General features: G+C 42.7%; 1 protein-coding gene across 17 annotated transcripts in view; it reads left to right on the forward strand.

Moving 5' to 3' along the window:
• nav3 (neuron navigator 3) overlaps window positions 1–16,096 on the forward strand; it is a 587,869-nt gene that overhangs the window by 547,011 nt on the left and 24,762 nt on the right. For 10 of the 17 annotated variants that reach the window (XM_016993769.2, XM_062980879.1, XM_016993770.2 and 7 more), the window contains 6 exons: window positions 420–503; window positions 1,731–1,842; window positions 11,965–12,086; window positions 12,561–12,581; window positions 13,705–13,877; window positions 15,727–15,792. In XM_016993769.2, coding sequence (XP_016849258.2) covers window positions 420–503; window positions 1,731–1,842; window positions 11,965–12,086; window positions 12,561–12,581; window positions 13,705–13,877; window positions 15,727–15,792 — 578 coding nt within the window. The remainder of the gene's footprint in view (window positions 1–419; window positions 504–1,730; window positions 1,843–11,964; window positions 12,087–12,560; window positions 12,582–13,704; window positions 13,878–15,726; window positions 15,793–16,096) is intronic. The other 7 variants (XM_062980880.1, XM_016993765.2, XM_016993766.2 and 4 more) reach the window with 3 other exon arrangements.

Below are 16,096 nucleotides of genomic sequence, written 5' to 3' on the forward strand. Positions count from 1 at the left end.
CACAAGATGTTCTGGAACAAACCCCAGCAGTTACCAAGGGCCCACTGATTTTACTTTGCCTGGAAGAAGGGCTGTGGAAGTATACCAACCAACTATGTTTTTAGCAGCTGAAGTAAGTTAATGACAAAAATGAGAAATTTGAAGACTAAGTCAGAAACTAGGACATTTGAAATGCATTTGAAAAGTTTGTACAGTTGAAGATGAATTGGGGTTGTCCTAGCTAAATCAGGACATTTGCTGTGTATGCTGTGGCCCACCTTTCTCCCAGAGACTACAAAGCTGTACCAGGCATGAGCAGAGGTAACCTGCTTGTGTAGTTTTCCCAGCAAGGGTACATTATAGCATATTTTTTATAGATTTTCTACAGTCATTTGAAGTGTGGTGACATTTCAACAGCCCCCCTTCCCTTTTTTTCACAGGCCCATCTCGTGGCAGCTTTTGAAAAGAGCTTAGGCAATATGACAGGCCGGTTGCAAAGCCTAACAATGACAGCTGAACAAAAGGTATGTTTGAAACAGCAGATGCTGTAATGTGGAAAAGTCGTTGCTTTATATTAAAGTTTACGTTAAGGGCTGAGTGAAAGGACAGCTGTAAGAATAAACAGATGGGTGCATCCTTTTTCATGACCCTCCCTATCGAAGCTTCATAAAATCTCAATAAGAATAACATTGCGCACCATCAGGTTTAATGTAGCTATATCAGAAGGCAGAATGAAGATAAAATCTTTCATTTCCAGTTTTTAATTAAAACATTTACGAGCCTGGATTTAATCTGTCTTGAAAGGTTTGACAACAAAAGCTGGTCATAAACCAAATGGAGTGTTTGTTCCATTCTGATCACATTATCAGAATACTAAATGTGAGATGAAAGATTTTTAGGGAGACTGGAAAGACTTTTATCAACTGTTCTTGAAGCGGGGTAATGGAGGACAGTTCATTTTTTTACTTTCCTTTTGCATATGCATGTCAGCCAAAGTAAACATTTCAAACCTTACTGCTGAAACTGCATTGCAGAGGAGGGAAATTAAGTTAATTGTAGGCAATATGATTTAACCTTAGCTTCTAGTTTGACTTAATTAGGGAACCCTGTAACCCAAGAAGTAGATTCTTCCTATGCCCAGTTGAGCAACAGTTACATATCATCATTCATTTTGAAACAATTCAGATGGGGAAACCACATCACTTTGGTTTCCTTTTAAATAAAAATGTTCTGAAATAAACTTCATCCATTTTGATAATTCCATATTTTGCAAAGCTACTGCCTTTCTTAAAGGAGTTTGTAATAATTACTTTGACCTCTATAGGCTTTCCCAAATATTTGAGTACTTGTTTTTCTCCTGCTGCTACCTCCTTGCAGCTAAGGTTAAACATCTTTAGCAACTTTAATCCCCATTCTATAAAATGAGAACATGAAATGGCAATATTCCAAGCAGTTTTAATTCAAACTCTGCTTGTTAAATTATATCCTACTAGAGAGGACTTTTGTTGTTGCACATCTTGTGAATCAGAAAATGTATCTCAAGGAATATTTATTTCTTCCCCAACAAAGCATTAATTCTTATTATGGAGCACTGTAAAGAATAAAAACTTCCTATCTGAGAATTTTGACCCACTTTATTTCCCAAGATTCAAAAAATACATTTCTCCTCATTTTCATCCACAATACTAGCATCATGTAAAAAAACATGATTACTCTGATACATTTTTACTCTTTTCCCACTGTTTCCAAAGGAATCGGAGCTCATAGAACTACGGGAAACCATTGAAATGCTGAAAGCCCAGAATTCAGCAGCACAGGCAGCTATTCAAGGAGCTTTGAATGGCCCTGACCACACTCATAAAGGTACAGTGTTTTGTTTGTTTGTTTCTGTTGCAGTTAGAATATATTTATGCTCCAGAGATGTGCTAAACTACTGATTTTCTGTTGTTTAGAAAAATGGAATCTGTGCCACTATTTAACAAGAGCTTGGAAAATACCAGGGCCAGCATAGTCCCTGCAGTCAACTCTCCTATCCTCTAGTTTTGAGATATTATTCTTCATATAATGTTTGCAGTACTTTTGTTTTGCTGCTTCTGGGGGGAAAAAAAACTCACATTATTGCTCATATCTCACATAATACCAGGGAGCTTTTTGGTTCATCAGAGTTCTCTTGAGGAATTGCAAAGGGCAGGAAGCTATTTAGAAAATGATCAAGAAGATCAAGAGGAACAGCTGGGAGGAGGCAGTCATCATATTGAAAACCCTGTTTGCACATTCCTGCCAAAACAGAAAGTTGGAGCAATAATGTTTTTGCTGGGTTTCTAGCCCAGCATATTTTACTTTTTAAAATGTCTCACTCATTCATGGAAAAAATGGAGAGGGGAATAAGATATAGGTTTAGATAATGTCTTTTTTGAAAGAAAAATGGCTTGGAATCCAGAACTTCTAGAGTAGCTCCACTTGCCTCCTGGACCACTACATTTTTATTGGCAAGTGGTTCTCCAGTTGCAAATCTTTCCAAGGACACAGAGGAAACCCTAGTGGTAGCAGCTTTCTATCTAGACAATGGAATCCTTCCTTGCTCTATTCAACCACTTCCAGAAAACAGCATAGAGAAATTAGATTGCTCTGTCTCTAGATGAATTTAGATAACCTCTTTCATTCTCTATATTTGTGTTTTAATTGTGGGTTCCTGCCTCTCTTGAGGAATAACAGTGTGAAAATATGTGTTTAACTTTTATTCATGGAAATTGGGAGAAATATTATTCATGTTGGTTTGGACATTTCCTTCAGGCAGGATAATGTACACCACCACCACCCATCTTCATCTGTGATGTTTGTTTAGTTACTTACTTACTTTACTTTATTTGTAGCCCACTTTTCTCCCTGTGGGGACTCAAGGCAGCTAACAATCACACACTTTAGTCATGTTACACCCTAGCACGGCAACACCTTTTCACCCAGCACCACATCTGAGTCCAGTGAGCCAATATAAAAATGTATATTAAAGAAAAAAATATAAAAAGGGGGAAAGGGACAAATCCATCAAAGTCAGTACAATGCAATTCTCAAAAGAAGCTAGAGTTCAGTAGCAGTCATCCAAAAATGCCAGGATAGAACACAAAGCCAAGGAATCCCAAAAAACACAGAATTAATCCAAAGGTATATCTGTGAACATAAAAACAGGAACTTCTCCAAGGTAAATTTTCCAAAGAAACATAAACATAAAACAGGAATCAGGAATCTTGACAATACAGGAACCATGAACTTGGAATCATGAACTTGGAATCATGAACAGGAGACTGATCTCCTATAGCAATGTTGTCTCCTCTGAAAGGCCTGAAACCAAACCACTTAATTTAAGCTCTCTAAGACACCCATGACATCATGCCTGACACATCTGGACTTCAAGTTCTTATCTTGGATCCTCTGAGAATATCTAGTTTGCCAACTTTTCACTCCCTGCATTCTCAGATCTAATCTATTCTTCCTGGAAAACTCACCATCTTCCCAAGGTCTTTTCTCAAGGAAACTGGAATTGGAACTTTCCCCTGTTGCCTGGGAACAAGCCAAAGAATCCAAAATATCAACCTCAGCTGTCTGCAATTCTCTCCAATCACTCATAGACTCCTCACTTTGAAACCCATCATCCCCCTTATCCTCTGAACATTCAGGAAAATCCTTTGATGCTTGCCAGACTACAACAGGACACAATTTAAAACAACAAAATGATATTTCCATTTCCATTTGCAATGGACACAAGGGACTGCAAGAGCCTGGGCTGTGGCGCAGGCGGGAGAGCAAGCCAGCTGCAATTAACTGCAATGAATCACTCTGACCAGGAGGTCATGAGTTTGAGGCCCGCTTGGAGCTATGTTTGTTTGTCTTTGCCCTATGTTTAAAAAGGCATTGAATGTTTGCCTATATGTGTAATGTGATCCGCCCTGAGTCCCCTTCGGGGTGAGAAGGGTGGAATATAAATGCTGTAAATAAATAATAAATAAATAAATGAGAAGAAAAAAGCATTGTTTTACAAACATGAACTCTATTTCATTTCTAGAAGAAAAGTTAGGATACAAGAATAATCACAATGTATAGCAGAGCATCATTATGCAAGCTGCTGTAGTTGCACCAAAAATATTCCCATTTATAAGGTGAATTAAGGGTTTAGGATTGTTTTTAATCTTCAGGAGCCTGTCCAGCTACCACCATTTCACTGGAATACAAGATGCACAAAATGTTAACACTCCAGATCAAGAAGTTTCCTTGAAAGGAAAGATGTTTCACAAAAAAATCTTTATCAAATATTGGGGACCGTTTCTTAGATTTGTAAAATGAAAGAGGGATATGTTTTTATAGAAAGCTTTGTAATTTAATGTTAGAATTTTTGCATGGAATTTTTAAATAAAATGAAAATGAAAAATCTTTCATTAGGAAGGAAGGGCATAATTGTATGATTGTCTTCAACCCAAAGGATGGGAAATCACTACAATGGGATGGATGAGAGAAGGGAATTGTATAGTTAGGAACATTTCAGTCTAGATATTAGGAAATATTAGATAGATAGATAGATAGATAGATAGATAGATAGGAGATAGTAGGCTTGATCGATCCATGAAAAATTTGATTCTAAACTCGTTTCAAAACTAGAGGGGGGCAGTTTTTAGTTTTTGTTGCTATTTACGAATTTGGCCCCCAAAAATTTTCGAAATTAACGAAAATTCGTTATTTTCTAAATTAATTCGTTAATGGCGGACGCGCATGCGCAATTCCCAAAAACAGCACAGAGGGAGAGGACTTTACAGGACTCTCCCACCCTCATTTTTTGAGTGATCTTCTTCCAACTTGGTACAGTGGTAGAACACATTTAAAACTGATAGCTCACCAAAATTTGGAACGTTTCCCTTATCCTCTGATTTTTGGCGAATTTTCATAGCTTTTATAATAAACCATTTTTTAATAATTGCAGAAATCTGTTCCTGGTTTGAAAGTCTTATTTCCTGTTAAATTGGGTTGTCTTTACTGTGAAAGTCATTGTTCTACTTCAGAAACTTTGTTTTTGTGGCTGAAACTTTGTTAAATTGGTGTGTGTGTGATATATATTGTGTGTGTATATATATATATATATATATATATATATATATATATATATATATATATATATAATAATATAATAATAATTTTATTCTTATATCCCGCCCCATCTCCCCGGAGGGACTCGGGGCGGCTTACATGGGGCCATGCCCAGACACGACAGCACAAATCAGATAAAACATTAAACCGAGCAGTAAAACTTCAACATGATTAAAAACAGTCATAAAAGTCAATATACACAATAATATTAAGATCCCGATTTGGGTCAAAAGATCCAGGCCAAGGTGCAAAGTAATATCAAGTTATCAGGGAGGGATAATTATGCAGCAGGTGTAATACTTAAAGTGCTGAATGAATCCTAAAAACAATCCAGAGGGTCTACTGCTTAATAGGTAAATAACATGATCCCACAAGGATCAGTCAACGAAGGCCTTCTGGAATAGCCAAGTTTTCAGGCTCTTCCTGAATGAGAGTAGGGTAGGGGCCTGCCTAATCTCCCTGGGGAGCGAGTTCCACAGCCGGGGGGCCACGGCGGAGAAGGCCCTCTCCCTCGTCCCCACCAACCGCAACTGCGAAGTTGGTGGAAGCGAGAGGAGGGCCTCCCCCGACGAGCGAAGAGGTCGTGCGGGTTCATAGGGGGAAATGCGGTCTCGAAGGTAGGTGGGTCCCAAACCGTTAAGGGCTTTGTAGGTGATAACCTGCACCTTGAATTGGGCTCGGAAAATAAATGGCAGCCAGTGGAGCTCTTTAAACAGCGGCGTTGAGCGCGTCCTGTAATCTGCCCCAGTTAGAAACCTGGCTGCCGATCGTTGTACTAGTTGTAGTTTCCGAGCCGTCTTCAAAGGCAGCCCCACGTAGAGCGCATTGCAGTAATCCAGTCTAGAGGTAACTAAGGCGTGGACCACCATGGTCAGATCTGACTTCTCGAGGTATGGTCGCAGCTGGCGCACAAGTTTTAGTTGTGCAAAGGCCCTCCCAGCCACGGCCGACACCTGGGCCTCAAGTGTCAGCGCAGTGTCCAGGAGGACCCCCAAGCTGCGGACCTGCGCCTTCAGGGGGAGTGCAACCCCGTCAAGCACAGGTTGCCACCCAATACCCCGATCAGACGTACGACTGACCTGGAGGACCTCTGTCTTGTCAGGATTGAGCCTCAGCTTGTTCGCCCTCATCCAGGCCAATACAGCGGCCAGACACTGGTCCAGTATCCGAGGGGCTTCCTTGGAATTAGGTGGAAAGGAGTAGTAGAGTTGGGTGTCATCCGCGTAGAGATGGCACCGCACTCCAAAACTCCGGATGACCTCACCCAGCGGTTTCATGTAGATATTAAAAAGCATGGGGGACAAAATGGAACCTTGCGGGACCCCACAGGTCAATGGCCAGGGGTCCGAGCAGGTGTCCCCCAGCTTCACCAACTGGGAACGGCCCTCTAGGAAGGACTGGAGCCACTGCAGAACAGTACCCCCAAGGCCCATCCCGGAGAGACGTCCCAGAAGGATACCATGGTCGATGGTATCGAAAGCCGCTGAGATGTCCAAGAGAACCAGCAGGGTCACACTCCCCCTGTCCAGCTCTCTGCGGAGGTCATCCACCAAGGCGACCAAAGCCGTCTCGGTACTGTAGCCAGGTCTGAAACCAGACTGCGATTGGTCCAGAAAATCCGTATCTTCCAAGAATCCCTGGAGCTGGGAAGCAACCACCCGCTCCAAGACCTTGCCCAAGAATGGAAGGTTAGAGATTGGTCTGTAGTTACTGAGGTTAGCCGGATCCAAGGAGGCTTTCTTCAAAACAGGCCTCACCACAGCTTGTTTTAGGCCAGATGGAAATATGCCCTGCTCCAAAGAGGCATTGATTATTCTCACAAACCAATCAACTAGCCCTCCACTGGCTTGTTTTAAGAGCCAAGATGGGCAAGGGTCAAGGGCACAGGTGGTCGCCCTCACCGCTCCAAGAATCTTGTCCACATCATCAGGCTGCACAAGCCGAAACGAATCCCACAAGATCGAACAGACAGATGCCTCGGTTACCTCACCTGGCAATGCATCAAGGCCGGCGTCTAAGTCGGAACGAATCTGAGCGACTTTGTCTGCAAAATGGTGAGCGAACTCGCTACACCGAGTTGACGAGATGTCGGGTGCTCCCCCAACCTGAGGAGGGTGGAGGAGCTCCCCAACAACTCGAAACAACTCTGAAGATCTATTTGTTGCAGACGCGATGCGGGCAGTCGAGAAAACTTTCCTGGCTGCCCGCAATGCCGCGGAATAGGCCCTAATAGCGGCTCTAGACCGTGCTCGGTCAGATACGTCACGAGTTGTCCGCCAGCGGCACTCTAGTCTCCTTCTTGCACGTTTCATCTCCGCCAGCTCCCCAGTAAACCAGGGAGCTTGGGCAACTCCACGCAGCAAGAGGGGACGCTCAGGAGCGATCGTGTCTATTGCCCTGGACAACTCGCCATTATAACGAGTGACCAGGGCATCGACAGGATCGTCAGCTTCCATGGTAGACAGATCCCCAAGAGACCTCAGGAATCTCTCAGGATCCATAAGTCTCCTGGGGCGGACCATCTTAATTGGTCCACCACCCCTGCGGAGGTTGGAAGAGACGGTTAGTCTTAAACTGATCAGATAGTGGTCGGACCATGACAATGGAAGAATAATTTGCTCTTCCACTCCGACCAAACCGTCGCCCGCAACAAAAACCAGGTCGAGTGTATGTCCAGCTTGATGAGTGGGACCCGATATTATTTGGGACAGACCCATGGTCGTCATGGCGGCCATGAATTCCTGAGCTGCACCTGTCAAGGTGGTCTCAGCGTGAATGTTGAAGTCGCCCAGCATCAACAGGCGCTGGGAACCCAACACCACGCTAGAAACCACCTCTGCTAGCTCAGGCAGGGAGACTGCTGTGTCGCGGGGTGGACGGTACACCAGCAGAATCCCCAAACTGTCCCGGGTACCCACCTTCAAGTGGAGACACTCAAACCCGACCGATTGCAAAGCGACGCATCTGACCAGGGCGATGGACTGCCTAAAGACCACCGCAACCCCACCTCCCCGCCCTCCTGGCCTAGCCTGCTGATGCACCCCGAAACCCGGAGGACAAAGCTGGGTAAGACTAACCCCACCCAGATCATCCAACCAGGTTTCGGTGATGCAGGCCAGATCCGCATGTTCATCCATGATTAGATCCTGGATAATAGATGATTTACCTTTGACGGATCTGGCATTAAACAGCAGGACCTTCAGCCGGGAGGGGCTACCATGGAGGCTACCACACCTATCCTTCTCCAGGGTCGCAAGAACCCTGTTGCGCTTCTCCCTGGAAATGCGTTGACGGCAATTCCTCCTCCTCCCCCACACGACCTCGATGGAGCCACCCCCCGCCTGTTCCCCACCCCCCAAGGAGTCTGGCTCAATTGGAGCATCCTTAAGAGAATCTAGTCAGCTCCCTGGATCCAAAAGGTTACTAGACACACCATCTAACTTTACTTCAAAAGAAGGGGATAAATGGGGCCTACTGGAAAAACGTAGTGAGGTTGAAGAGGGTGAAAGTTGCTGGTCTGGTACGGAAAATGATTGGGCCAGAGTCTCTAATTGAGACTTTTCTAAAGGGGGGAGCCTACGCTGAGGACTACACATCCTATTATCTCTGGGCCTAACAGATGGTTGAGTGTGTAAAGATAGGTTGGCCACCAAAGGGCGAATCACGGGGTCCACAAATACTCTTCTAATGGTAATGCCCCATGAGAGCAGCCGGAACCTAAGGGCCCATAATTCCTCTGTTATAGACTTATCCTCAAAAGTGAAGATAAGGCGTAAAGAGCGATCATATGATTGATAGCCCTTATGGAGCCAAGTGATCATCTTTATCTTGACTGTCGTCAGGCTCCTTGAAAGAATTTGACCCAAGGACCTCTGGATCACTCTTTCCGAGGTCCATCTACCCCTGTTCAATATAGAGTCTTCAATTTGAAAAGCCAGCTGTTTCGTCTGTACAAGATGTTCATAGTAATCCTCTACGTATGGAGGAGAGAAATCCCCCTCCAACGGAGAATTAGTTATCGGCTTCACCGCTGCCAAATCTAGATCCATACCTTCCCTCCTTTGAACAGTTTGATCAACAAACAAATCATTCCCTCCCTCAACCTCGTCATTTTCTAATCTTAGCTCCTTAATACCCTTTTGGAGCCCAAGTTCTACCTCTCCCACCAAATCTGAAGGACAACTGGCCTCCTTTAGATCATAACCAGTATTATTATTATCCTCCCCAGGAACATCCTGTAGTCTAGTGGTGTTTACCAGTAACAAAATTCCTTTGAGGAGATGATCTAATTTCTCATTCACTGTTACGAGCTGAGAGAGGACGAGGCTAAACGATCTACCCATGAGGTGGCATAACTGGGATAGATCGTGGTTCCCATGTGCATCTATCTGACTCATTCTCTACTACAACTCTACTACTCTTCTAGCCAGACCCTCCTTCTTCTACACAACCCAGTCCTGAATAAAGGCACCAAGGCACTAATTACTCAGAGCAATTATAACAATGTGAGTTAAGTATACTCAATTGACTCACACTGCTAAAAACATAGGTTTAAAAGGGATAGGTAAGAAACAAAAATGGGGAGAAAGCCAAGTGGCGGCGACACATTAAATCTAATAAGGGACACTCTTTAGACAAGTACAGCAATATCCATATGCGAATCTAAAAATCTCCAATGGGGAGCATTCAGTCCGACGAAAGCTGTCCAAGCGGACCCTCTGAGGTGGCAAGGCGATGACTCCAGTGAAGGCAGCCTCCCGGTCCGATGGCTTCCTCCACTCTCTTTCTTTCCTCCTTACCCCAGAGTAGCAGGGCCAGAAGTGGGCCAGCAGGAATCCCTTCTCCTGTGCTGGCAGGCAGCAGATGGAAACAAAAAGTGTCCAGACACAGATGTTTTCACTCTCTTCCTTTCCTCCTTACCCCAGAGTAGCAGGGCCAGAGTAGCAGGGCCAGAGGTGGGTCAGCAGGACTCCCTTCTCCTGTGCTGGCAGGCAGCAGATAGAAACAGCAAGAAGAGTCCAGAAGCAGGAGTTTTTAAGGGCTTCCTCCACTCTCTTCCTTTCCTCCTTACCCCAGAGTAGCAGGGCCAGAGTAGCAGGGCCAGAGGTGGGTCAGCAGGACTCCCTTCTCCTGTGCTGGCAGGCAGCAGATGGAAACTATATATATATATATATATATAGTCCCTGCTTATGTGTGTGTGTGTGTGTGTGTGTGTGTGTGTGTGTATAGGTAAAGGTAAAGGTATCCCTTGACGTTAAGTTCAGTCATGTCTGGGGGTTGGTGCTCATCTCCATTTCTAAGCCCAAGAGCCAGTGTTGTCCATAGACACCTCCAAGGTCATGTGGCCAGCATGACTACATGGAGTGCCATTACCTTCCCAGAAACACCCAGAAAATGGGAATTCCAGACAGGAAACAATCAGGGCCAGCTAATACCTCCCAACAAAGGATTCCCCCAGGTAGGAAGCAGCCAGGCTTTGAAGCTGCAAGGCTATTCAATGCTAATCAAGGTGACCAATTGCAACATTCACACTTGCCTCCCACAGACAAGAGTTCTTTCTCCCACCCTGGACCTTCCACAGATATATAAACCCCACTTGCCTAGCTTCGCACAGATGTCAAAACCTCTGAGTATCAGGCCTGGCAGGCAGGGAAGGGCGAGCGAGCGAAGGGAGGACAGCCGCCGGAGGAGGACGAAGCAGAGGGGAAGGGGTCTCGATCCGCCGCCTCCGCCCGCCTGGATGCGCCTTGCGAGGAGGAGGCGGAGGAAGCGGAGGAGGGGGCGGCAGAGGGAGAAGCAGAGGCAGGCAGTGAGGGAGGCATGAGCAGCGCCGCCCGCACCCCTCGCCCGCCTTCGCCTTCCGCCTCCTAAGCGACCCTCCCTCCCTCCCAGCCCCATCCTCCCCGCAAGGCTTCCGAGGAGGAGGAGGAGAGGACGCCGCCCGAAGGAAAGGAAAGGTCGGTGGGCTCTTCGGGGGAGACCTTGGGGAAGGTCGCGGGAAGGGCGGGAGGGGAAGGGGAAAAGCGCCCCATTTTCAAGAGCCACTTCGGGAGGGAAAGAGGGCAACCAAGGGGGGACCTCCCTCTCCCCCTCCTTCCCTCCTGGAAGAAGAAAGACACGTGGACGCGCCTCCTTTCCGACGTGCGGGCCTCGCCTTCCTGGGCGCTGACATGCGAGAGCCTCCCTCCCAAAGACAGAAACCTGGCCCAGTCCTTCCTCGGTAGGCTATTGGGAGATCACCCTTGGGAGGTAATAATAATAAATTATTATCAGCTGCTGAGGCGAGGCGGCGGCAGCCATTTCCCCCCTCCGTCTTCCTCCTCCTCCTCCTCGGCCTCCTTCCCCCTCGCCCCCTCCCATTGGCTGAGCCTGTGACGCCCCTTTTGCTGAGGGGCAAAAGGGAAGGGCCTGAATGGTGGGAGTTTGGGTGCTTTGCAAAAGCTTTTTTTTCCTAACGAAAAAAACGACGACATAACGAAAAACGGCCTCTCGCGATTCGAAACCGCGATATCCAGACGTGTGACAACCAATGCTTCAAAATTGCTTCAAAACAAACGAAAATAACGAATTAATAACGGTTAACGGGGAAAACGAATTATTTGAGCAAGCCTAGGAGATAGATATTTTTATTGATGATAAATATATTTTTATTGATGATAAATATATTGTAATGCTTTTAATTGTGAGTCACTCTGAGTCTCTGTAAAGAGAGAAAAAGTGGGATATAAATGAACATTATTATTATTATTATTATTATTATTATTATTATTATTATTATTATTATTATTTGCAAACTTAATTTTTAAAAAATTAAGAAAGGAAAGACATTTCCACACTGAAATTTTTTTATAGATCTGCGAATAAGGCGGCAGCATTCCTCAGAAAGCGTTTCCAGCATCAACAGTGGCACCAGCCATTCAAGCCTGGGTAGTGGTAATGATGCTGACTCTAAGAAGAAGAAGAAGAAAAACTGGGTAAGTGTTTTACAGATTTAGAAATATTGCTTTATTGTCCTTCTGAATTCCCTCTGCCCTGTTTCAAAAAATGTGGCTTATATAAATATCAATTTTAGTGTCATTTTGAATGTGTTGCTGCTGTTGTTAGATTGATATGGATCCATCTGTATGTGTGAGGTAGCAATATGGGTAAACCGAATTTATTTATATCACTTTAAACACAAATGTAAGCTACAGCATTTTCTAGCTTTTTCCTGTTCATTCTGTATGATGGGTCAAATGGATGGAAATGTTTAAAACTAAATAAATATAAAGCCTTTGTATTGAGAAGATTGTATACTTATCATGAGGACTTTAGTTTTTGCTGAAATAAGGGATAATTTACTTCTATTGTGTAAAATATGTTTATTACACAGGTAATATTTTAAAAAATACTGATTCCAACTTCATTCCCTTGATTTGTAATTGCACACTCTTTCATGTTTCTGCAAGGTGAACTCTAGAGGAAGTGAGGTGAATATAAACCCCTGGAAAATTTGGCATGCATCTCAAAGAACTCTATCTTGGCATGATTGCTATTCATTTTGGCAGTAGGCTTTTATACTCTTCTAAAACAGATTATTCTTTATGTCTCCTTAGTTGTTTTTTTCTCTATTCATTTTGCCTCCAACTTTGAAATCTAGAAAGGGGGAGTGTTGCCAAAATCCATTTCTTTCTTCTTAGATATCCAGAAAGAGCATAAATTATTGCAGTCAGATCCAATGCTTATACTTTCATTCTTGAACTGATGTTTGTAGAATAAAGTGCTCCAATATTTCGTAGAAGAATAATTTGGGTGATCAAAGCAATTATTTTGGAAGGGGAGTGGGGTAAAACAAACGTTTTCCTTTGGTATGTGTAGCTGTGTGCATCCATTAGAAGCATTTGACAACTCAGAGATAACTGCATCATACTCATTGCAAACCTAACTTTTGCCATCTCAGTTTCTGAAATAAATGGCTCTTTGGCTATTCTGTCCCTTTCAATAATGGATAAAAGTTTCTATAGCAAAAAAAGTGAAAATGAAAATAAAAAAGCAGTGCTTGTACATGTGAACTTGCTTCTTTAAAACTGAACTGCAGTAAATGCCTCCTCTTTCCCAATCCTTTCAGCTTCTTCTTAGCAAAAAGACAAGCACCTTATTGCAGCTTGAATATGCTTATTTTTAATCTATGCTTCTGCGAAGTAATAGGTTCAAACCATTAAAGGAAAAACAATTAGTCATGAACAATGCACATAATCATATTGATTGGAATTTTAAACAATTTAAAACCAGTCACCTAAAAGGGAATGCCTGAAAAATAGGCTTCCATGGGAGGTGTAGGGTTTAAATGAGCATCTGTTTAGCTGTACTACTCGATCCTGCACCTTTTCCATAATGCTGTGCTCAGTTGATTTTTAAAAGAACTCTTTCATTCATGTTCCTAAAGATACTGTGTTGCACATGTTAATACCTGCTGCTTATCTATATACTGACCTCAGGCAGTAGCTAGATTGGCATCTGCAAACTAACTTTTCAGTAAAAGAAAAACATAAAGTGAATCAAACCATCAAAGACATCCAAATAAATTTATTCTATTTTCATTTTTTTTCCTAGCTAAGAAGTTCATTCAAACAGGCCTTTGGGAAGAAGAAGTCTACAAAGCCTCCTTCTTCACATTCTGACATAGAAGAAGTGACAGATTCATCTCTTCCCTCCTCGCCCAAATTGCCCCACAGCTATGGAGAGTGTCCATCTTCATCAATAAAGCCATCCCAATCAACATCTGCGTATGTTTTCTACTTTTTGTACAAGATTATCTTTTAAAAGATTGTTTCTGAAAAACGTAGTAGTTAAAGGAGCAACCCTTGGTGTTGTGATTGGTAAAGTATCGGCACTGCCTCTGAACTTTTGGTCTGGTGCTCCCATGTAAATACTACTGGCCCTTTCTCATTTTAGACCTCTTAACCCACTATTTAGAAATTAGCCAAAAATTCTTGCTTTTTTTCTAGCTTCATATGCTTGCTTTACAACTTACTTGAAAAAATATAGATCTAGTATTCTTTTTTCCCCTTTCCTTTGGAGCAGAGAGGCACATGTCTAACTGGCTGTCCCCGGTCTTTTGGATTTTTTTTGCCTTGCCCCAAAATCTTTCAGACACTTCTCCCTTATCTAAAAGCAACACTCCTCCACTATCTAGAAACAAAAACTTTGTACTGTTTTGAAGACAATTGAATACATTATGGCATAAATTGTCATAATCCTATCAGATGCACAAAATGTAATCCTCAATTGATGAAATGTGCATGTATGCATATATGTTCACTGTATACAAGTGTTAGCACACTAGATATGAATATAAGTGAAATGGGAAGTGAGATAAATATTGTTTAAAAATTCCCCTTTAGCATGTGATCCAGTCAGTAGACCAGGACATTCAACAGTAATGAGTATGTACATATGTGCCTTCAAGTTGCCTTATTTTCATAGTGTTTTCTTATGTAAGGAATATTCAGAAGTGGTTTGGCCACTTCTTTCCCCTGAAACACAGCTTTCAAAACCTGGTATTCCCACCCAAATACTAATTAAGGCCAAACTACTTAGATTCCAAGATCTTTTGGTGTCAGGTGTCTTTAGTGTATGTAGAATATTATAGTGAGCAGACACTGCAAAACGAGCTGCATCCAAAAACACCTAAGGCAGGGAAGAGGTCCTTCTAGTAGTGAAAGAAGCTATTTACTCTCGAGTTTAATGCTTTTACTGCCTCTCATTAGACATGGGTAACTTCAATTAACTCCAGGTTTTGTCCATCAAAGCAGGTAAAGATGCTCTCTGGGACATTTGCCATTTGCAAAACACTGTGTGGCTTGGCTTGTGAAGCAATAATTGTTGTTGCTGTCATGTAATGGCACTTCACATAATAAATAACAAGAGGCAGCCAGAAATGCCAAAAATGAGGAGTAACATAACTAGTATAATACATTTGTAAAACAAGCTTCCAAAATAGAAATATAAGCACCAAATGCAATGCAATACAAAGCAAGCTAATTGCTTTTATATACTTTTGAGCATATGCTTTCCTTATAGATTGCATGAATGTATCAAAATAGATTGCAAATGTTGCTTTCTTCCCACTCCTCTGCTTAAGCACCCAAAAATGTGCAGTGAATATAGCTTCAGGTTTTTGATGGATAGTTTGGAACTCTTTGTCATGCCAAAAATCTTCCTGCACATATAAAACTAATCTCTCATACTTTCCTAACAGCTTTTTCTTGAAATATACCATGTTTGACTATGTAGGAAGGCTTTGACATGAGAGATCATTCAAAAATTGAGGTTGCAATTCTGCACACACTTTATGGAGATTATACTTTCTGACATTTACCTGCTGTCTGATTTTGTGGCAAAGAGGCATCCATTCAGCTTGATGATGATTAGCATATCTACAATCTAAATTCTGGCATATTTTTATTATTTAGTTTATCATTCATCATCCACCCAACCATCTTATATTTCCATTCTATTGCATAGTTGGCTTTTTATGTTTCTTTTGTTTTGTTTGTCCTGATTCTCACTTTCTAAATCATTTCCTTTACTTTCTTTCACTTGCATCTGTCTGTCTAATGCATGTATATGCAGGTCATCCTTAATCTGGGCTCCAAAGAAAAGACAAAACGGTCACGTGATCTACAAGCATAGATCCCGGTAAACTGGCATGTGGGGCTTCAAATGATATCTTCCAAAAATTAGAATAAAATTGGCAGTCATCTCTCCCCAGCCGAGTTTTTGTTGTTATTCTTTGTTTTGGGGGAGGGGGAGTAGGTTTATATTATACTACAGCTGTAGGATAGCAATCTTTAATAATCATTTTAATAGTCAAGTTATGTAGAGGGATACTGTGCAGGACTCACTCACACAGCAATTGAAAATATATTTTTCAGTATGTTTCAAGAGGAAAGCAATTTCTTCCAATTTCTTTTAGTTTTAGGTTTAATTACTTCTCATCTGG

Source organism: Anolis carolinensis, chromosome 5, assembly GCF_035594765.1.
Source record: "Anolis carolinensis isolate JA03-04 chromosome 5, rAnoCar3.1.pri, whole genome shotgun sequence".
NCBI lineage: Eukaryota > Metazoa > Chordata > Lepidosauria > Squamata > Dactyloidae > Anolis > Anolis carolinensis.